Source organism: Acanthamoeba castellanii, assembly GCF_000313135.1.
Source record: "Acanthamoeba castellanii str. Neff unplaced genomic scaffold scf7180000084770, whole genome shotgun sequence".
Taxonomy (NCBI): Eukaryota; Discosea; order Longamoebia; family Acanthamoebidae; genus Acanthamoeba; species Acanthamoeba castellanii.
Window position 1 is genome coordinate 619,864 of NW_004457532.1, and position 19,689 is coordinate 639,552.

A 19,689-nucleotide genomic window follows, 5' to 3' on the forward strand; every position below is an offset into this window, starting at 1 on the left:
CCAGAACATGTTACATTCATAAACTGTGATGTTAACCACCACTTGTTTTGTCCTCTTGCCGCTTGTTGAGCTCTTACCAGTTTTTCATTGTATTGCTTCAGTCGTGGCTCTCCGTGTTGCTCTCGCTCTCGGATTCGGATTGGCTCTCGCTCCCGCTCCCGCTGTCGCCGCTGGTCGTGTCGTCGCTATCGCTGTCGCTTTCGCTTTCGCTCTCGGAAGAGGAGCTGGGCAAGCTCAGCGGCGGCACGTGGACCTTGGTGTTCTTGAGCGCCTCGCGTTCCTCCTCGTCGAGGTCGTCGAGCGACGGCGGCACCCGCCAGAAGGCCGACTCGTTCCACTCGGTCTCCTCGACCGTGGCCTGCTTCTCCTCTTCCTGGCGCCGCAGCTCTTCCCTCTTCTCCAACTCCTGATGAGGCAGTGCGCAGGTGGTGAGCTCACACAAACACACACACGCTCACAAAAGCGAATCGGGGCGGTGAAGAAGAGAGGAAGTGGACGGGAGGTAGTACCCTAATGCGGTACTTCTCCTTCTTTTTCCAATAGGACTTGGGGAGGGTGACCTTGGCCATCAGGTCGGGCCGCATCATCAGCATCTTCTCCGAAAAGAGGTACACACCTGGCGTTGCAAAGAAATCAGGTCAATTTATATCATAATAATAATAACAAAGCGCTGGGTACCTTTCTTGAACTCCTTGTCTTTGGCGAGGTCCTTGTAGACGTCTTCAAAATTGTGAGAGTCGCAGAAGTTCTGCGTCACGGCGACGGTCTCCGTCAAGTTGAACACCATGTGCCACCTGCCACCCACCAAGCGCGATGAACACTCGTGCAACATGCGACAGGACTCGTAGACTTCATGAAATCATACCAATTGGTGGGCACGTAGATGATCTCGCCCTCTTCGAGGATGCACTCGATCGGGTGCTGGCTCACATCCCTATGTACATGGTGCGCACCGCACAACGTTAACCACCACACATAGAGCTGAGAGGCTGGCTGACTCTGGGATGGAGTGGGTTACCTGTTCTTGATGAGCGGGTAGTGTTCCAGGAACCACACGATCGGGTCCTCGCCGGTGTAGTCGATCTCGCCCGTATCCTCGTCTTCGTCCACATCCACTCCGGATGGCGGGACCTGGTTGGGCGGATAGATCACCCATCTCTTGCGTCCAACAAGGAGCGCGTTCCACGCCGACGTCTTGAACGGATCCAGGTGGAACGGAGAACCTGCACGCATATTGTAAATGTAAATGTAAATGTAAATGTAAAGAAATAAATCTAAATATAATTATATTTATAAATATAAAGAAATATGAAGAAAAATATTTACAAGTCGGAGAGCATAATGTAAACATAGGGTGTGGCTTACCCGAGCGAGGTCCGCCGATGACGACCCACCGGTAGAAGGGACGCTCAGAGCCCATGAGTGAGAAGAAGTCCTCGGGGAAGTACGGCGGCACTTCATAGTCCTCCAGCAGCTTGGGCGCACGATCGCCGTAAAGGCTACAGAAAAAGAAGGAGAATTAATATTTTACATTTCACACAAATAAAATAAATCAACACGACGAAGAAATATGACTTACGGGCAGAACACGTAGATGGGATCCTCATCTTGAGTCTGGCTGCAGTATTGGAAGTAATCGCTGAGCGTCATATTCAGCTTCTGGCCAGCGTCATCCTGAAAAGTTGTTGTGGGGGAAAAAGAGTTCGTCCGTCAGTCGTGTGTACACACATACATGCTACAGCTATTGACTCGCGGTCACGGCTACATTCAGGGGGTGCGGCGTACTGTCTGATCGACACGGAACGGCGTATCTGGGAACCTCTTGATCAGCGCTTCCCTGGTCCATGACTTCTCTTTCCACTGTTGGAGTAAAGCAGAGCTCAGTGTTAGGAATGGTCAAGAGTGTGGGTTGTAAGCCCGCAACGGGCTAGTTGTACAACAACAACAACAACAACAGCTAGTGGTGGCAGGGTGTGACCGTACGGCGGGCCACTGGGTGACGACGTCGGTGAGAATGACGGGCTTGTTGGGCTTGACGTACTCCTCGATGAATTCATTCACCGTGAGGCCGGAGCGGCGGGGCACTTGGAGATGAGGAGGCAGATCCTTGGGCAGTTCCGAGAAGTGGGCCATCGACACATTCCCGCGGTACCTACAAAAAACGACGTACGCACACGCACACGCGTACCGCACACACACACACACCACACACACGCCGCACACGCATTCCGCACATAAGACAATTATTAATTACATGTCAGGCGCAAGGACATGTGAGATCAAAGCACGCAAAAGAGAGGAGACGGACCACTTGGAGTAGAGGTAGTCCGAGTGGAAGCCCGGGACGGGAATTTTCTGGTAGGGCGTCGGGATGTCCTTTTCCTTCGGCAGCAGCGTCGTACGCCGCCACGTACCCTTGTACCTGTCGAAGATAAAAAGATGAATAAATAATCATAAATTATGCATAATAATAATAATAATAATATAATATAATATAAAATGGCAAGAAAAGAGGAACGGTACCGGAAGTCGCCGGCATGCTTGCGGATGCAGAGATCCTTCCAGAGATCGTTCTCGTCGGAATAGATGTAAAAGGCGCGCGACACGAGTGACAGCTGGACGAGGTCCTCAGCGGCGAGCAACCTGAGGATCTTCATAATCATCCAATCGGCGAACACGTTCAAGGTGCCCAGGCCCCAGAGACGAGTGTAGTTGTAGGGCAGTTCGGCCACGGGCGCCGACGAAGCTCCTCCATTCTCCTCCTGCGTAGCGGAAGACGGAGCTGGCGTCTCTTGGTCACGGATTGTTGAGATGACGTCGACATCGCAGGTCGCCAATTCGGCATGAGGAGATGAGGGGCTGGGCGAAGTGGAATCGGGCGAGGCAGGCTCGTTGTCCACATCCGACGTGACGATTTCGTCGCACACGATGCGCGACTTGAAGTACGACTCAGGCGACTCCATTCTTTTCTGACCTCTTCTCTATCTCTTTGTCTCTTGGATCTGTGTTACCACCAATTTGATTTTTACTGATTGGTACGGAGTACGAAATCCACGTCACATTTCAGGGTATTTGCTAAATGGAGGAAAAATGATTTCTTTTGGTTTCCTTCTGTGAAGCGTGAAAGATGAGATTGCGCACGGCCACATCTGCCGGGTCGAGATTCCCGGTTAATCGGGCATGCTCTCCTTCATCTTCCCTTTCCCTTTTCCTCAACCGCACCTACACCTCCGCTTCGCCTAATGGTAGCTTGGCAGCTTCGATCCGTGCGCTCCATTTTTCCAACTTGCATCACTCTTCCACGATTCGAGCTTGGCCCTCCACCGCGGCACAGCAAAGAGGCATCGCTGCGAGAGCGTCGTCGATGATCCATCGTCGCTCGTTTGCCACCTACCAGGAGCAGACAGAGCAAGAGCGGAAGCAAAAGCGGAAGAGCAAGCCCAAGAGCAAGGACCCGTGGTGGAAGCAGAACGACAATGATTTCAACAAGGGCCAGAAGGCATTCGCAGGAGACTCCATCGAGATGGCCGTGCGAGATCAGAACATCAAGCTGCTGGAAAAGATTATGTCCCAGAACGCCGACTTTGCGCAGCGGAAGGACAGTATCCTCATGGTACGCCGTCCTCGGGCTCAGCATCCAGCGAACCAACCAACCACCAACCAACATCAAACGTGCACGTTGTGTGTGTGTGTGTGTGTGTGTGTGTGGGGTGTGTGTGTGTTGCATGTGCGTTGCAAGCGCAGGTTGCAGCGTTGTACAGAGGAAAGAAACTGATGGAAACGCTGCTTCGACGAGGCGAAGACCCCAACTACAAAAACGCTCTCTTCTGCACGCCGCTGCACTATTGCTGCTCACACGATTTCCCGCGTGGCGTCTCCCTCCTCCTCTCGTACGACGCCGATGTCGAAGCGCATGATGAAGAAGGTACCCTTACCCTCGCCTCGGGTTCTGCCGCGTGTCGGCTTGGCTTACAGCTTGGCCATGTGCTGATTGATCATCATCAATCCCATCCAGGTCTTACGCCGCTGCACCAGGCGGCGCTGGCCAACAGCGTGGAATGTGCTAAGCTGCTGGTCGAGCACGGGGCTCGGATCACATCGGAGGACAAGGACGGCGACCACCCCATACACACGGCAGCCAGGTTGGGCTCAGGAGACTTTGTGACCTATTTGCTCGAGAAGGGTGCGGATGTGAACTCGAAGAACTTCAAGGGTACATGCGCTCATTTGGCTTTTGGCAGAGTCACTGTTGGAAGGTCTGACCTTCCAATCTCTCTCTCTCTCTCCTCTGCAGGAGAATCGCCGCTGCATTTGGCGGTGACGAGCGATGAAGCCAAGATGGCGATGCTCCTGCTGGAAAAGGGGGCTTCTGTCGGCTCGAGAGACAGCGAAGGCCTCACTCCCCTTCACCGAGCTGCACAGAGCAGCGACGACAAGGGCTGCATCTCCATGCTCATCAAGGCCGGCGCAGGTACACTTTCTCTTAAGATCTGTCGAGTAGCACACGTTCTGTGTCATGGTGAATCTAAACTTTTTCCGTGCGGCTCTCATTGATGTCAGACATCAACGACACTCTGGTCGCGGGCATCTCGCCGCTCCACTTTACGGCCTTTTCGGGTAATCTCGATGGCATGGGCAAGCTCGTGGATGCCGGCGCGCTCATGGAGGAAAAGACGCACGAGGGCTGGAACGCGCTCATGATTTCAGCCCAGGAGGGCCACCTTGGTACGCCTTCCTCCTATGCACCCGGACTTGCTCTGCCTAACACTCATCGCACACACGCACCACCGCACACGCACGCGCACGGGCACGTGCAAAACAAAACAGGCTGTCTGTCCTTCCTCATGAAGAGCGGCGCTCAGCTGAATAACCGGAATGATGAAGGACTGTCGGCTTTGCATCTCGCCGTGGCCGGCGGTCACGCTGCCTGCGCCACCCTCCTTCTCAAGAAAGGAGCTGACGTCAACATCAAAGAAAATAACGGTGCGTGTGACTCCACTCCTAGGGCAAGTCTGGCTTGGGCCTGCTGGGGTTTGGTGATGCTGTGGCGTTCCACTCACAACCCCCGATTGATCTTCCACAGGCTCACGCCTCTGCACCTGGCTGCCCAAAGCGAAAAGGACGATGCAACCCTGGCGCAGCTGTTGATCGAAAACGGAGCGGACGTGAGTGCGTCCACGCCCGAGGTGAGCATCCCTCTTCTGTGCACTATTGTGTTACATGCACTCACCTGCTTGCTACTACAGGACGGCATTACGGCTCTGCATGCGGCCATTGACCACGAGAATGTCCAGATTGCGCTTCTCCTCTTGGAGAGTGGAGCTGATCCCAACCAAGCGGAAGCCAACGGTATGCTGAACGCTCGCCATTGGTTTCGCACTTTGGTCGCTCATGCAAAATTGTGTGTGTGTGTGTCTGCCACTCAGGAACGACGCCACTTCATCTGGCTCTGCAGGCCGAACTGCCGGAGGTGGTCGAAGCCCTCTGCCAGCTGGGCGCTGATGTCAACGCGAAGGACGCCTCAGGCAAAACGACCCTCGAGCTTGCGCGCGACATCGAAGTGGGCTCTGCCGAGGTGACGAAGCTGCTCAAGCGATACGGTGCCAAATAGGCACCACCCGTAGGGTCAATAGAGAAACCCCCTCCCAGTCATCTCTCTTCTCGCCCATTGTGTTACGTAACTCAAGTTTCTTTTTATTCGCGAGCGCGCGATAGCCCTGACAGCGAAGAGCCCGACGCTGAGCCAAGCAGGTACCCTGCATGCCTCTTTGTTTCACCTTTTTGCGTTGGCGTCGCGTCAGAGTTCGTCGTATCCCCGTTCGAAGATGTGCCTCACGTCGCTCCTCCGGTCAGTCGCGCCTCCTCGGCTCATCTGGCCGCCCTGCTCTGGGTCTTCGCCCTTGACCTGTCGGATCGCCGCCCGGCGCTTGACCGGCTGTGGCGGCCGCCTCAGTCCGTTGCCGACACTTCCGCCTCCTCCGCCGTTGGGGTTCAGTCCTCGGCTTGGCTGTGGTACCTCCCGCTCGTCGTACACCTCCTCCCACTCCTCCCACTCCTCGTCGGCGTACCTCCGTCGTCCGCCGCCGCCGCTACGCCGATCGTCGTAGTCGTCGTAGTCCGGGTAGTCGTCGTCGTACTCGTCGTAGTCGTCATAGTCATCCGGCCGCCTCCGCACGAGCCTTCGTCGCCGTCTTCGCCGCGGCAGCCCCTGCGCTGACGAGCCCTCGGCCAGCTCCTTCAGCTTCTGCTCCTGAGCCGCGAGCTCCTGCTCCAGTTCCGCTATCCTCTCTCTCAGCATTCCGTTCTCCGACACCCTGCCGCCACCCGACACCCCAGCACCCATCAGTACCTCACACCTCATTCCCCTGTGGCCTTCTGAGCTGCTAAGACCCCTTCTTCTTCTTCTGGGCTGGTAGATCTAAGCACGGTGCGGGCGGCGTACCGTTCGTCGATGGGGCAAGGCGTGGCGGCGGGTGTGGGCGAAGGAGGCGGCGGTTCGTCCTCCCACACGTGTACTTCCCTCTCCTCGTCCTCCCGCGGGTAGAAGTTGGCGTTGAACCCTGGAATCGGCATCCTGGCCTGGTAGATGCCTGCGCACTCAGTCGGGACCCCGCCCTGGTAAGTCCTTACCGCACACGCAGCATCGCACACGCACACGGCAAGCAATGTCAGAGTCAGGCTGTACCGCCACCAGCAGTCACGTAGAGGGTTCGCATGTCCCACCCGCCGAATCGACAGCTGACCACCTCATCCTGCAGGGCACAGACACACACACCAACGGCCGGTTCAAGGTATGGGTATGTCGCACTGACCAGTGGTCGTGCGTGTGCGGGCATTGTAGGACCTCAGGGATAGGCATGAAGCCCAAGTGGGTGCCCTCGGGCGAGAAGGCGTAGACGCCGGCCGGGTTCTGCGACTGCGAGTTCGAGCCGCCGGCCACGTACAGGTTACCTGCATGCACACACCACCTCCCCCGCTCCAGCGTGAGCGACTGCAGACGTCAGAGCTCGGGGCGGACTTTTACCGTGAGAATCGATGCAGAGGCCGTCGCCGCCCTTGCCCTTGTCAAAGTCGTGCACGATGTAGGGCGGCGCGTCGACGACGGTACCGTCGCGCTTGAGCTCGAAGACGACGAGGCGAGGGGACGACGGGTGGGCCTCCACCAGATAGATCTTCGTTTCGTCGGGCGACAGGACCACCCCCGCCGGTCGCTTCACGTACTTATTGTCCATGATCCGCGTCACCCTGTGCTTACCTGTGATTGTTGTTGTTTCACGTAAATATCATTTAGAGCAAGCCAGCCAAGGCCGCGGCGTACCCTGATACTCGTCGACGTCAATGCGGTACACGCCCTCGGTCACCATGTCCATGTCGTCCCTGTGGAATGGTGAAAACGTGTTCGTGGATGAAATCTATTTGCCAGAGGGTGGTGCGGGTACCTGGCGCCAAAGCGCGGATCGGTGAAGTAGATGCGGCCCTTGCTGTCGATCACGAGGTCGTCCGGGCTGTTCAGGCGCTTGTTGTCGATCTTCTCCGCCAGGACCGTCAACTGGCCGTGTGAGAAGCAGATGTATCGTTAGCCTCACGACATGCAGCAGACTTGGTGATGATGCGACATCTTCTCTTCTTGCCCAGCCCAGACCGGCGGGCGAGTCAAGACTTACCCTGCCATCGACCTCCAGGCGCGTTACTCGGCGTCCGCCGGACTCGCACATCACCAGCCGGCCGCGCTGGTCGAAGGCAATCCCTCGCGCACGGCCGGATGGAGTCCTGCACCACCAGAAGACGCACGATGACGTGGTAAGAAATTGCCGATGTGGAAGAACTGAGGGTTTGTCTCGCCTGATGGGAGCCGGAGGGGACATGACGAGGTCGGCCAGCTCCTTCTTATCCTTGTTGCTGCCCTTGGTGCCGGCCAGCCGCTTGGCGGCATCCGTCTTGGGCGAGACGTCGAGCAGCCGCAGCACCCGGTCGTTCTGTATATCGCTCACCCAGAGGCTGCCGTCGTCGAGATTGAACACCGGACTGTCTGTCATGCAGATCAGCAAATAAGTAATAAAAATATGTAATTACAGAAATTCATAAATAAATTAGTAATAGCAGAATTTATACATGGCTGTTTAGTATTCACGTGAGGACGTACCTAGGTAGGCTGCAGAGAAGAGGGTTTCGGCGGTGGGCATCTTTTTGGCGGCCTGGACGCCTGGCAGCACAAAGGTGCCCAGCACAAGGCAGATGATGGCGACTAAAAGACTCATTTTGCGCCACGTGAAGGGCAATAAATAGAAGGTGAAGTTCTCTGCTCAAAGGCTGGCCATACAACCGGGAGGAGGTGGGAATCGATTAAAGCCCTGGTTCTCCCCACAGCCTACGTCACCCAAAAGTTTTTGTAGACATACCGGAAAGGAAAACAGCGATCGGAATGCTAACAATGCCGCGGAAAGCCCGCCCAGTTTGCCGGAAAGTGCCAGCGGAGCTGCGGTCTGGTTGGCCGCCCTCTCGCATGCTCTCGGTGGTACTCGTTCGCTCATACGCACAACGAGCTCAGTTCATCTTTGCTTCTTCTTGTCTCGACAATCCAGCTGTGATTTTTTTTTAAAGTTTTTCTGTTGATTAGAACTGGAAGAGAAAAGAAATGGTGCCTGCCACGACAACACATAATTTTGGGGGATGCGCGCACAGCCAGCGCAAGCCCACCCACAAGTTCTGCAATGAGTGCGGCGCCTTGCTCCCCTCGCCCCACGGCCTCCTGGCATCGAGCACCCCCGCCGCACCACCCGTAAACCTCCGACCAGCCCCCGTGCGGCCACCAGCCCAACCCGGAGCCAGTCCTCCCGCGCAGTTCGGCCCACGCAAGGTACCCCCACCTCTCCTCTCCTCTCCTCTCCTCTCCTCTCCTCTCCTCTCCTCTCCTCTCCTCTCCCTGCAGCAGCACCCAACCAACCGACACTGTGTGCGGTGGTGTGTGCGGTGTGTGCGGCAGGACTTCTCGAAGCCAGAGGCACGTGCGCGTGCGGCGACAGGACCCACCGCCAACTTTGCCCAGCAGCAGCAGCGCACGCAGCCACCGGTCCCAGCGCGCCAGCCACAGACGACCACCGCCGCGGGCAGCGGTGCGCCGCCTCGCCACTTGGGCCGGTCCTCCCCGACGTCGACGTCGTCGCCCAACAGCCCCAGTCATCCAGCGCCGCTGGCCCGCCCGGGCTACGCTCGAACCCAATCGCCCTCGCACACGGCCACCACCCTGGCCGCCTATTCACCGCCGTCGCAGTCGTTGGCCCGGTCATCGCCGCCGACGGCGGTCAATGCGCGGTCGGCCGGGTGGTCCGCGTCTCCGTCGTCCGCCGCGACTCCTCCGCCCTCGGTCCCGGCCCGCTCCAGGCCTATGATCGTAGGTAGCAGCAATGGCGGCAGCGGCGGCTACGGCGGGTCGGCCTCGGCTCCGGTCTCTACATACAACAGCGCGGCCGCCGGCGGCTTTTCCCTGTTCGGCGGCTCCTCATCGACGTCGCCCGACCAGCGCTATATATCCGCGCCTCAGCCTTCCACCCGTACTTGCTCGTGTCGTGTTGCGTGTGCGGTGGTGCGGTAGTGCGTGTGCGGTGGGCCTGTTGTAGGTGTGTGTGCGTGTGCGTGTGCGGTGGTGCGTGTTGTACGTGCGTGGCGACAGTGCGTGTTGTGTACCTGTGTGTGTCACGACAAGGTCGCTGATGTGGTTCACTGGATGACAACCGTAGGGCCAGGAGAGAGCGAGATGACCAAGGAGGAGCGCGAGCTCAAGAAGCTGTTGCGCGAGGTGGAGAAGGAAAAGGAGAGGGTGCTCCAGGAAGAGCGCCTCAAACAGCGCGAGAAGGAATTCGAGAAGGAGGAGGAGCAATACACCAAGGAGAAGCAGCGCGACTACATCCGTGCGTGCGCCCTCTCGTGTGTCACTGAGCGTGCGGTGTGTGCGGTGTGTGACTCGTCGCGTTTGTGAACACAGAAAAGCTGAATGCGGGCAAGTTGGAAATGGGCCAACGTGAGTCGGTCTACGTGCACCAGAAGAAGGACGCGCCCGTGCTGACCCTTCAGCTCCTCGACGAAACCATAATTGAGAAACACAACAGCCAAACCTACACGGTACCACAACACACGCACCACACTGCACACACGACACGCGACATCACACACACACACACACACAAACGACAAAACCCTGATTTGGTGTGCATTGGCAGTTGTACCGAATACGAGTGACGTGGGGCGACTGCGTGTGGACGATCCAGCGTCGCTACTCCCAGTTCAGCGACTTTCACAAGGTGAGTCACTTCGCTCCCTGCGCACCGCCTGCGTCCATATATGATTAATGATTAATTTGTGCATCGTGTCGTGCTGTGTGTGTCGTGCCGTGTGTCATGGCGTGTGCCGTGCGTGTCATCAGTCGGTCAAGTGGAAGACCAACGTCAAGCTGCCGTACCCTCTGCCCGGCAAGAAGCTCATCGGCTCCCTCGAAGACGAGGTGGTGGAGCAGCGAAAGGTGGGTCTGCGACAATACCTCAAAGGTGAATCCCCTCTTCTTGTCCCGCGCGCACCACCGCACGCGCACACGCGGCTGACATTTTGTTGTGCTTTTTTGGGGCTGCACAGGCGTGGAGGAGCGGCAGATGGAGCTGGTGAACAACGAAAAGTACGAGCAGCTCTTCATCCGCTTCGTGGGACCCTTCCAGCTGGGCGACACCAAGGACCACGTGCCCGGGAACAAGATGCCCTTCAAGGTCAAGCTCTGACACGCCAACGCCGCTGTATTGTATTTGTATTGTTTTTTTTGTTTTAAAATGAGTATTTTATTTCTTATTTTGAGCAAAATAAGAAATAAAATAATAATAAATCAGATGTGGTGGGTGAGGGTGATGCCGAAGCGCGGGGTGACGAGTTGGTCGTTGAATCGGCCACCGGAGACAAACGCGCCGACGCTGGTATTACGGGCACGCTGCACCCACGACAGGGTGCCGGTCCACGCCGCACTGGGCTGGCGGGGGTCCACCGCCCACCCTGCCGTGGCCGTCGCCCGATAGCCGTCCCCGTAGTACCTGCAGACGACATCAAGGAATGAAAAGAATGCAACACGCGCAAGGCGGGCACTCACGCCACGCCACGCAACGTACCGGAGAGTGCCCAGACACTGCATTGCTCTGGCGGAGGGAGAGACAGAGAGGACGCCCGAGGCGCACACACCAGTGACCGCCGGCTTGCCCTGTGACGCGCCCTCGTCGAGGGCCGCGAGAATGTCGACGGGGTCGTAGGTCACCGACAGCCGCAGCGTGTTCAGCGCCTGGGCCTTGGCCGTCAGGACCAGCCTCGGCACGCGCCTGCCTGCCATACCACAACTATGAGTGTGTGCGGTGTGCGTGTGCGGTTGCGTGTGTGCCGTGTGCGTGCGTGTACCATCGCCGGGGGCGGGACCCAGCGGGTGGCTGTACTGGACGGCCAGTGAAGGGAGCCCCAGGGCGGGTTGGTTGAGGGGCTTAATTCGTGTGATTCGGGCCTCGAGCTGCCACCGCTCGAGAAAGGCGCGCTTGGGCGTCTCCAGCTTCGAGGCGGCGGCGAACCGGCGCGCGAGGGCCATCGGGTTGACCGACACCGTGGCGTTGACCACGTAGTCGACGCCCTCCAACGAGGCAGTGGCATGGGTCAGCGAGAGCTGGAGCCCGTCGATCGCGTAGCACTCCAGCTCCGACTCGGTCTTGGGGATCAACCCTATACCCTTGTTCAGCAGCGACCCTCTGCCACCATAGTCTAGTCAGTCGCACACACGACCACACGCACGCACACGCACACGCACACCACACGCACACGCACACGCGTATACCTGGGATCGTTAGCTGAGGCCGGGATCACTCCGAAGTTGGTACTGAGGCGAACCCCCGGCACCACGTCGAGCGCGCCGACCACTTGCGCCCGCATACCATCGCCCATCACCCCCAGCGCAGCCTGGCGCGATCGATTCGTTGTGAGTGCCACGCAACGTGTATGCGTGTGCGGTGTGTGCGGTCGTGTGTGGGCGGTCATGTGTGCGGTCGTGTATGCGGTCGTGCGTGTGCGATACCTCGGGTTGGGAGTGCACGAAGCTGAGCCAGGGCACCCAAGCGCCGCTGGCCGCCGCGGTCTGCGCGGGCGTGTTGGCGAAGAAGTCAGGGTCACGCAGGGTCGTGACCAGTAAGCGGGTCGAGGTGCCGCGCGCGACGGCCCACTCCCGCGCCAGCGCCGCGCGGTTGGGCAGGTGCAGGCCTGGGAAGCGCCGGGTGCGCCACGTCATGTGCTCGACCAGATCGGTGGCCGCGTCCCCCTGCTGCAGCACTGGGTCGAGAATGAAATCAATTAATTACGAAAGATTAGAATCTGCTTTCGCGTACACGAAGCTTCGAAGTCTACATCCGAGGCCCACATCTTGAAGCGATCTTGGCGTTGTGGCGATTTCTGAAATCAGCGCAGTTTTAAATAAACTCGGCAATAACAGGAAAATAGCATAATTAAACATATTTGCAGACCAACATATTTGACATATTTTGTTGTCATTCTGTACGTCTTGCCGAATTCTCCGTGAAGGTGCTGGCGTTCGGGTGGGGATTGCAGACGACATCCACTTTAGGTCCCTCATCAAGTCCGCCTGGTGAACCAGTGCCCGGTGAGCACACTACAAACCAAGAACAAAACCAATAACAGGGCCAACTCCTCCGCTCATAGCCAGCCAGAACTCACACCAGAGCATGAACATGGAGGCCGCCACCACAACTACGGAGGGAGGTCAAGGTGCCACCACCACCACTACACAACAACAACAAGAAGAAGGAGCCACATCATCGCCGGGAATGATGAAGGTGACGGTGATGGGGCCGCCGGGGAGTGGCAAGACCACGGTCCTGCAGCTGCTGAGCCAGCACTACGGCCTGACGCCCATCAAGACGGGCGAGATCGTCATCGACCACGCCCTGCGACTCAATGGCACCGAGGACAGCTCGGGGCTGGGCCAAAAGCTGCGCGACTTCTTCTACCAGAAGAAGGACAAGACCCAGCGCCCGCCCATCGAGCTCGTGGTGCCGCTCATCGCCGAGCACGTGCGGCGCGCCGAGCTGGCCAACCCGCACGGCTGGATCATGGAGCGCGGCATCCGCGAGCCCGAGCACTACGAGGCATTTCGCAACGCCGACCTCCTGCCCGACAGGGTGCGACCACCAGCCATCAGCTACCACTTTGCTGCTTCTTCTTCTTTCTTCTTCTATGCTGACCAGTGCGTGTCGTGTGGTGGTTGAGGGCAGGTGGTGGTGCTGGAGGTGGGACCGGAGACGATAAACAAGCGGCTGAGCAGCCGCAGGATTGATCGCACGCAGGACAGGGTGTATTCGATTGATGAGCTCTCCTCCCCTTCCCTTCGACCACGAGATCAAGAGGTCCTGCGGCGACTCCAGGTTGGCTTGCCATCATGGCTGGTGTTGTAGTCTTCTGCTGCTGCTGATGATAATGGTGATAGTGTGAGACTGACTGATGGTTGTGTTGGTTGGGTCCTCGTGGTACAGAAGAGGAAGCACGACGACCCGGCTGATGTGGCTCGCCGCACGCGCCGGTACCGGTCAGAGGGCTACGTCGTGCGCCTGCTCTACCCTCCGAACACCGTGCGCGAGTTCGACGCGTCGCAGCCCATCAGCGCGCTGCTGCCCCAGATCACCAAGTGGCTCGACGCCTCGTACCACTTGCAGCCTGCAACGCACAACAACACCGCCGACCAACCCTGAATAAATAAACAAATAAATGCTTACGGCCAAAATCACAGCCACACAACTACCCTAGCATGTGTGCAACAAGCTTGATGAAGAGTCTCTTGCTCGAATTCAGCGCGCAAATCTACTCGGGAGCATGCACTTCAATCGATTGATCACATGAACTAGTGGATAATGCGGTAAGGTCGCTGCGCAGTCGCCCCGCTATGTACCTTGTCCCCCCCCACTGCTGTGACTCTTTTTTTGTTTGGTTGCGGTGGGATTCGAACGGGCGGCTGCGTGGGCGTGGTGCGATACACGGGTAGTGGTGGATTCCTTTGTTCTCTGCCTGTTGTGTGGTGGCCCCTTATATTTGACCAGGACTGTGGGTGCTTCTCAGCGGGACTAACTGCACTACAATGCCAGCCACAGAGCCACGCGCCCGAGGTCGCGCTTCCACCACCACCAGTGCTGCACACAGCAACACACATTCAAACGCAAGGCCAAGTAGCACACGAGCGGTCCACAACAGAGAGAAAGAGAGAGGACGACATGTCCCTCAGGTGGAAGGGCAGCATCAGTCGACGCTTCCTTAAGGAGGATGGTGGTCATGCCACGGGCGCGGAAAGCAACAAGCCCATCAGCAGAAGAGTCGAGCTGGAGCTGGGCGTGAAAGCCATCTCGGGCCTGCCCGTGTCGCAGCCCTCGTCGCCGACCAGCAGCGGCAGCGACGACAGCAGCGGCGAGGGACCCCAGACCACGCTGTGCGTGACCTGGCGCAAGAACGGCAAGCTCGAGCACGGGGAGGACAAGCGCAGGCAGCGGGAGGGCACCACGCTGACCGCCAAGGTGGCGCCCGATGGCACCTGCTCCTGGGAGGGCGGGCGCATGACCGTCGTGCCGTGCCACATCCGCAAGTTCGATTCCAAAGCCGACGTGTGCGACCACAAGACCGTCACCTTCTACGTCAACCAGGTGGTTGGCTCGCGCGCGAAGAAGCTGAAGAAGATGTACGAGGCCACCCTGGATCTGGATCGTCTGACCCTCTACCCGACCTACTCGGAGGAGCACCTCGTCCTGCGTCCGCTGGGCCTCCGCAATAAGCCCTCGCACGACATCGCCTGGCTCCTGGTTAGCTGCCCTGGCTCAACTTTCTCAGTTGCCACTCGTTACTAACTGGACTGGTTGTCCCAGATTCAAGTGAGGGTGCTTAACTTTAAGGCGTTGCCCACACCAAGCGTACCGGCCGTCTCGTCACCTCTGGTAATTTGATTACTACCATGTGATCTTTCCTTTGTTTGGGCTGAGCCATTCTTCTCATTCTTCGACAGGGGAGCAGCCACGATGCCTATCAGGTGAACCCGCGAGAGATGCCCATCACTTCGCGGACGCAGTCCATCGGCTCAATCGAGGGAGAGCTGTCCTTGGGCAAGGCCGCCCGCAGGCTTTCCCAGCAGGTTCGTGCGTGTGTCTTTGCGCGCGTACCACCTGAAGCCGAGGCCGTGGCTGAAACGTGTCGTGTCGTGTCGTGCGTGTCGTGTGTGCCGTTGTAGCTCGTGCGCGTGCGCTCGATGCCGGGCGAAGAGGGCAAGCCCAAGGAGTCCCAGGGCGAGGCCGATGGCGAAGAGGGCAACGACGGCGACCACGACCACAACCACGACCACGACCACGACCACAACCACGACCACGGAGTCGACGAGGCCGAGCGCAAGCGGCACGAGAAGGAGGAAGCCGAGCGCTACATCCAGCTCTACCTCGACGGCTACAAGAAAAAGCAAGTGCTGCAGCAGAGCCAGGACCGTGACGAGCACCGCGACTCGCACCATCAGCAGCACGACCACCAGCTTACGCCGCGCCGCAGCAGCAGCAGCCGGAGGGGCTCGCTCGAGGCCTCGTACAACGAGAAGATAGCCCACTACGAGGGCGTGCTCCAGCAAATGCAGGAGACGAGGGAGCAGATGCACCTCGAGATCGACGAGCTCGTGCGGCAGCTGGAGGAGACCAAGCTCGACGCCGCCCGTCTGCTCCGCGAGCTAGAGCTCCGCGAGACCCCCCCGCACAGGGCAACAGCGGCGGCGAGGAAGGACCCGACGAGCCCCTGCGCGAGGAGACGGCGCGCATGGTTGACGACCTGCGTGCGCTCATCATCGAACGCGAGGACCAGCTGGCCGAGCTGCGCAGCGAATTGAGCCGGCGCACGGCGGAGATTGACGCGCTGATGCGCGAGCGCGACGACGAGGCGGCGGCCGCGCGCGATGCCGCCCAGCAGTGCGAGGATCTGCGCGCGGCGCTCGAAGCCAACGAGCTCGAGCGCAACGAGGTACAGAGCACGCTGGACCAGGTGCTGGGCCAGGCGAGCGCCATGCACGAAGAGCTGATGGAGAAGCAGGCCCGACTGGCCGAGCTCGAGAACCTCGCCCTGCGGTCCGCCCACGACGCTGACGCCGAGGCACAGCTCGAGTCGGAGCGACTGCGTGAGGTGGTCGAGGCGCACCGTCAGGGCGGTCGACGAGCTCACCCGGCGCCTGGCGGCCAAGCGCAAGCGGAACGCCGAGTGCAAGCAGCACATCGCCGAGCTCGAGGAGTCGATGGTGGAGAAGCAGGCCGAGCTGGACATGATGACCCGCAACCGCAACGCGCTCTACCAGCGCTGCGAGGAGCTGGAGGCCGACCACGAGCGCGTGCAACTCGAGCGGGAGGCCGAGCGGGCCGCCAAGGAGGCCAAGCGGAGCCAAAAGGCTGCGGCGGCGGCTGCGGCTGCGGCCGCTGTGGCTGCAGCGTCGGAGCAAGCACAGCCCGAGTCGAGCTCGTCCCAGGCCAAATTGGCGGCCGATCGTCGGCTGCTGCACGAACTGGGCGAGGCCAAGAAGCAGCTGCGCCAGCGGCGGCAGGAGGTGGTCGAGTTCGACCAGGCCCTCGCCGAGATGGCCAACGCGTCGCGCGCCTCCGAGGCCCAGGTGGCCGCCTGGGAGCATCAACTCCTCGCCTGCAGGCAGCGGATCGCCGAGCTCGGCTCGCCAGTGGGGCACGGGGAGGCCAAAGAGCGCCGGCCACGCGCGGCGATCAGCGAGTGCGAGGCCGACATCGAGGTGCTGCAGCGTCAGGTGATGGCCGAGCTCGACGGAATGCGCGAGGTGGCCCAGCGCTACGAGCAGGTCAGGCTGCGACGCGACGAGGCCGACCGCGCGTGCGACGAGCTGGCCCACGCGGCTCGGCCATCAAGCAGCGCATCCTGACCAGCCGCAAGCGCGGCAAGGCCCGGCGGTCGACCAGCATGACCGGCATGACCTCTCGAGCGCCCTCGAACAGCGACGCCTTCGCCGGCCAAGTGAGTTACGACAATACGCCGGCTCTGGACAAGCTCGTAAACCTGCAGTGGGTGCGTGCCATGTTGTGTCAGCTCTACTCGGTACCCGGTGTGCATAGGTAGAGATCGCTCAAAGGTGAACGTTGCATACACTGCAGGAGGTCGACATGCGAGCACTGATCGAGCGGCACGTCTGGAGCTATGACCCGACCAAGCGACAAGCAGCGTACGACACTATCACGCACGGCGCGACACAACACGACACACGGCACACGACACACGGCACACGGCACACGACACACGGCACACGGCACACGGCACACGGCACACACTCCATTGTGTGCGCACACGCCACTGCGTTGTGCTGATGGGTTGCGGATACGACAGGACGGCGAGGACGGCGGTGAAGGAGATCCTGGGCCAGCTGCAGGTGTTCCAGCCGCGGCATAACGCTGGCGAAGCTGGCGCGGACACGCTAACATCCCTCGTCCATGGCCTCATGCGCGCCCTCGCCCGTTCCCACAAGGTCTCCAGACAGCACCCTACCTCGTGTCTGGCACCTGTCTCTCCGTAGATAGTGAGAGCTGACGTGGCCATTCGTTCCATTTCTATGCAGAGGGCGAGCGGCCTCGAGGAGCAGATTCACTGGCTCTCCTTCACCTGTCACCTGCTGCACGGCCTCAAGAGCAACCCCGAGAGTGCCGGTACGCCACGATCCCCGCCCATTCCGGACGTGGTCGTGCGTGTGCGGTTGTGCGCGTGCGCTCACAAATGGAACGTGCGTCCCCTCCCCCAACAGGCTTCTTCCATCCGGCGGTCTACTACTCGGTGCCCGACCCGGCCGAGAGCGGTGTCGGGGTGGCCAAGGTCAAGTTTAGGGTTCAGCACCAGCACCATCCCCAGGACCAACGCGACTTCGAACTGGCGGAGGAGTCCTCGAGCCAGCCCGACGCAACTCTCGCCGAACGCCAGCCGAGGCAGACCCAGGCCCAGGCGCACGATGCCGAAGAGGCGCTGAATCCCAACTACATGTCGTTCCTGTGGCTGCAGAAGCTGCACAATCTCGTCCTGCGGATCTACCGGGCCATCGTTGCGCTGGCGTGCGCCTCAATCGAGCCGGTCATCGCCGCGCTCATGCAGCCCAAGCAACAGCTGCCGCCGCCGTCGTCGTCGTCGGCCCATTCATCCGCGGCGCAGCCGCAGCTGCCGGCCGCCGTGGCCCTGTCCCCCAAATCGACTGGCACGGGCGGCGGCGAAGGAGTCCAGCCCTCGAGGCAGGCGGTGGTGCACCACGAAGCGGCGGCCGAGGCCGGCATCCGCATGTTCGCCCGCTCGACCAGGGAGACGTTGCGCGGCCTCGGCTTCATGAAAGCCAAACTACTACCGTACACTTCCGTCGCGTGTGTCGTGTTGTGTGTCGCGTTGTTCCCGAATCATACCGTTGTTGATGATGGTGTGCGCACACAGTGAGGCTCCGCTCCCGGCACCGGACGATGACTACGAGACGTCCAAGTGCGTCAAGGAGTTCAAGGGCATCATCGAGTCGCTGTTCGAGCTCCTGATCGCCGAGGGCGTCTACGAGGCCGTCGTGATCCAGCTGTGCAAGCAGCTGTTCCACCACCTCGACGTGTCGCTCTTCAACCGCCTCCTCACGGGCAACGACCTCGTGCGCAGCCCCGCCCACGCGGTCAAGATCAAGTACTTCCTCTCGCAGCTGGTCGACTGGTGCCTGCACGACGTCGTTGCTGGCAACTCCAACGACGAGCAAGACGGAGGTACGTGCCGCGTGTGCGGTGATGTGTGTGCGGTGATGTGTGCGGTGGTGCGTGTGGCGTGTGCGGTAGCTGACACTCTCTCTCCAAAAGACGCAATCACGCTGTCGGAAGTGCTGCAGCTGTCGTGCACGTTCCTGGAACGGCACACGGCGGAAGCCACCAGCCTGCTGGTGATGGACAAGGAGCGCATACTCGAGGAGGGCGACAACCTGCGCGCACTGTTCAGCCACCTCAACGGGCACCAGATCATTCACCTCCTCGAAAAGATACACGTCGACGAGGTACCCTATGCCCACATGGGCGTGGTGCGCCGATGTGCGTTGCTTGCGACTCACCATGAACCATGTCCCACACAGCCGTCCCACAATGTGGCATCAGGCCAGCGGCTCAGCGCGACGCCCCGGTGGATGGTCCTCTTGTCGCGCCTGGCCCTGGCCTCGCCCCACCCCGCGGCTGCAGCCAGCACCGGCGACCTTCCTGCACCACCCACCACCTCCGTGGCAGCGCTGGTCTCGTCAGCGTCACAGGCCAGCCACGGCCTGTCGTCACAACCCCTGCAGCTGCCCACGTCCCTCCTCAGCTTCCAGAGCTTGCCCAACTAAAGATGAAGCGCCACTTGGCCAACCTGGCCGCCCAATTCTGATTCTCATCAACACACGACCGCACCGCACGCGTACGTTCAGACCATGCGGGGCCGCGTCGAACTGGCAGTCTGGCCCACTGGGTTTCTCACAACATCCTAATGCATCCTGTGTGCCTTGGATAGAATTTAGCCCACTGGTACTCAAATAGAAACACCAAAAAAGTGCATTTTTTGTTGTTTTTCGGATTGGCCGGTGCTCCAGAAATTACAACAGATGAAGTTACAAATTAA

The 19,689-nt window shown here is 59.6% G+C and overlaps 7 protein-coding genes across 7 annotated transcripts; 4 read left to right on the top strand and 3 right to left on the bottom strand.

Moving 5' to 3' along the window:
- Positions 1 to 97: 97 nt before the first annotated feature.
- On the bottom strand, positions 98 to 2,963 carry ACA1_266170 (Fbox domain containing protein; the record flags this gene model as incomplete). The annotated part of the gene is made up of 11 exons (XM_004341428.1): positions 98 to 406; positions 510 to 616; positions 679 to 794; positions 866 to 934; positions 1,019 to 1,223; positions 1,366 to 1,499; positions 1,580 to 1,674; positions 1,786 to 1,860; positions 1,984 to 2,152; positions 2,309 to 2,422; positions 2,524 to 2,963. The coding sequence occupies 11 exons, from the start codon at positions 2,961 to 2,963 to the stop codon at positions 98 to 100; spliced, it is 1,833 nt and encodes a 610-aa protein (XP_004341476.1).
- A 401-nt stretch (positions 2,964 to 3,364) lies between these two features.
- On the top strand, positions 3,365 to 5,611 carry ACA1_266180 (ankyrin, putative; the record flags this gene model as incomplete). The annotated part of the gene is made up of 9 exons (XM_004341429.1): positions 3,365 to 3,613; positions 3,745 to 3,925; positions 4,016 to 4,213; positions 4,295 to 4,471; positions 4,561 to 4,725; positions 4,828 to 4,987; positions 5,084 to 5,186; positions 5,247 to 5,349; positions 5,427 to 5,611. The coding sequence occupies 9 exons, from the start codon at positions 3,365 to 3,367 to the stop codon at positions 5,609 to 5,611; spliced, it is 1,521 nt and encodes a 506-aa protein (XP_004341477.1).
- Positions 5,612 to 5,797: 186 nt separating this feature from the next.
- Positions 5,798 to 8,183, bottom strand: ACA1_266190 (gluconolactonase, putative; the record flags this gene model as incomplete). Its single annotated transcript, XM_004341430.1, has 10 exons — positions 5,798 to 6,314; positions 6,443 to 6,590; positions 6,686 to 6,752; positions 6,845 to 6,951; positions 7,025 to 7,255; positions 7,319 to 7,377; positions 7,440 to 7,549; positions 7,665 to 7,770; positions 7,864 to 8,029; positions 8,144 to 8,183. The coding sequence occupies 10 exons, from the start codon at positions 8,181 to 8,183 to the stop codon at positions 5,798 to 5,800; spliced, it is 1,551 nt and encodes a 516-aa protein (XP_004341478.1).
- A 452-nt stretch (positions 8,184 to 8,635) lies between these two features.
- ACA1_266200 (PX domain containing protein) lies at positions 8,636 to 10,766 on the top strand (the record flags this gene model as incomplete). Its single annotated transcript, XM_004341431.1, has 7 exons — positions 8,636 to 8,857; positions 8,984 to 9,551; positions 9,738 to 9,908; positions 9,983 to 10,119; positions 10,218 to 10,298; positions 10,421 to 10,541; positions 10,627 to 10,766. 7 exons carry the CDS (start codon positions 8,636 to 8,638, stop codon positions 10,764 to 10,766), a joined length of 1,440 nt encoding a protein of 479 aa, XP_004341479.1.
- A 101-nt stretch (positions 10,767 to 10,867) lies between these two features.
- ACA1_266210 (uncharacterized protein) lies at positions 10,868 to 12,295 on the bottom strand (the record flags this gene model as incomplete). The annotated part of the gene is made up of 5 exons (XM_004341432.1): positions 10,868 to 11,069; positions 11,145 to 11,352; positions 11,425 to 11,762; positions 11,849 to 11,970; positions 12,086 to 12,295. 5 exons carry the CDS (start codon positions 12,293 to 12,295, stop codon positions 10,868 to 10,870), a joined length of 1,080 nt encoding a protein of 359 aa, XP_004341480.1.
- A 451-nt stretch (positions 12,296 to 12,746) lies between these two features.
- On the top strand, positions 12,747 to 13,769 carry ACA1_266220 (adenylate kinase, putative; the record flags this gene model as incomplete). The annotated part of the gene is made up of 3 exons (XM_004341433.1): positions 12,747 to 13,202; positions 13,296 to 13,445; positions 13,554 to 13,769. 3 exons carry the CDS (start codon positions 12,747 to 12,749, stop codon positions 13,767 to 13,769), a joined length of 822 nt encoding a protein of 273 aa, XP_004341481.1.
- Positions 13,770 to 14,285: 516 nt separating this feature from the next.
- Positions 14,286 to 19,417, top strand: ACA1_266230 (DIL domain containing protein; the record flags this gene model as incomplete). Its single annotated transcript, XM_004341434.1, has 11 exons — positions 14,286 to 14,864; positions 15,065 to 15,190; positions 15,287 to 15,511; positions 15,604 to 17,112; positions 17,199 to 17,266; positions 17,428 to 17,566; positions 17,657 to 17,744; positions 17,840 to 18,425; positions 18,508 to 18,815; positions 18,906 to 19,096; positions 19,172 to 19,417. 11 exons carry the CDS (start codon positions 14,286 to 14,288, stop codon positions 19,415 to 19,417), a joined length of 4,065 nt encoding a protein of 1,354 aa, XP_004341482.1.
- Positions 19,418 to 19,689: the final 272 nt, after the last annotated feature.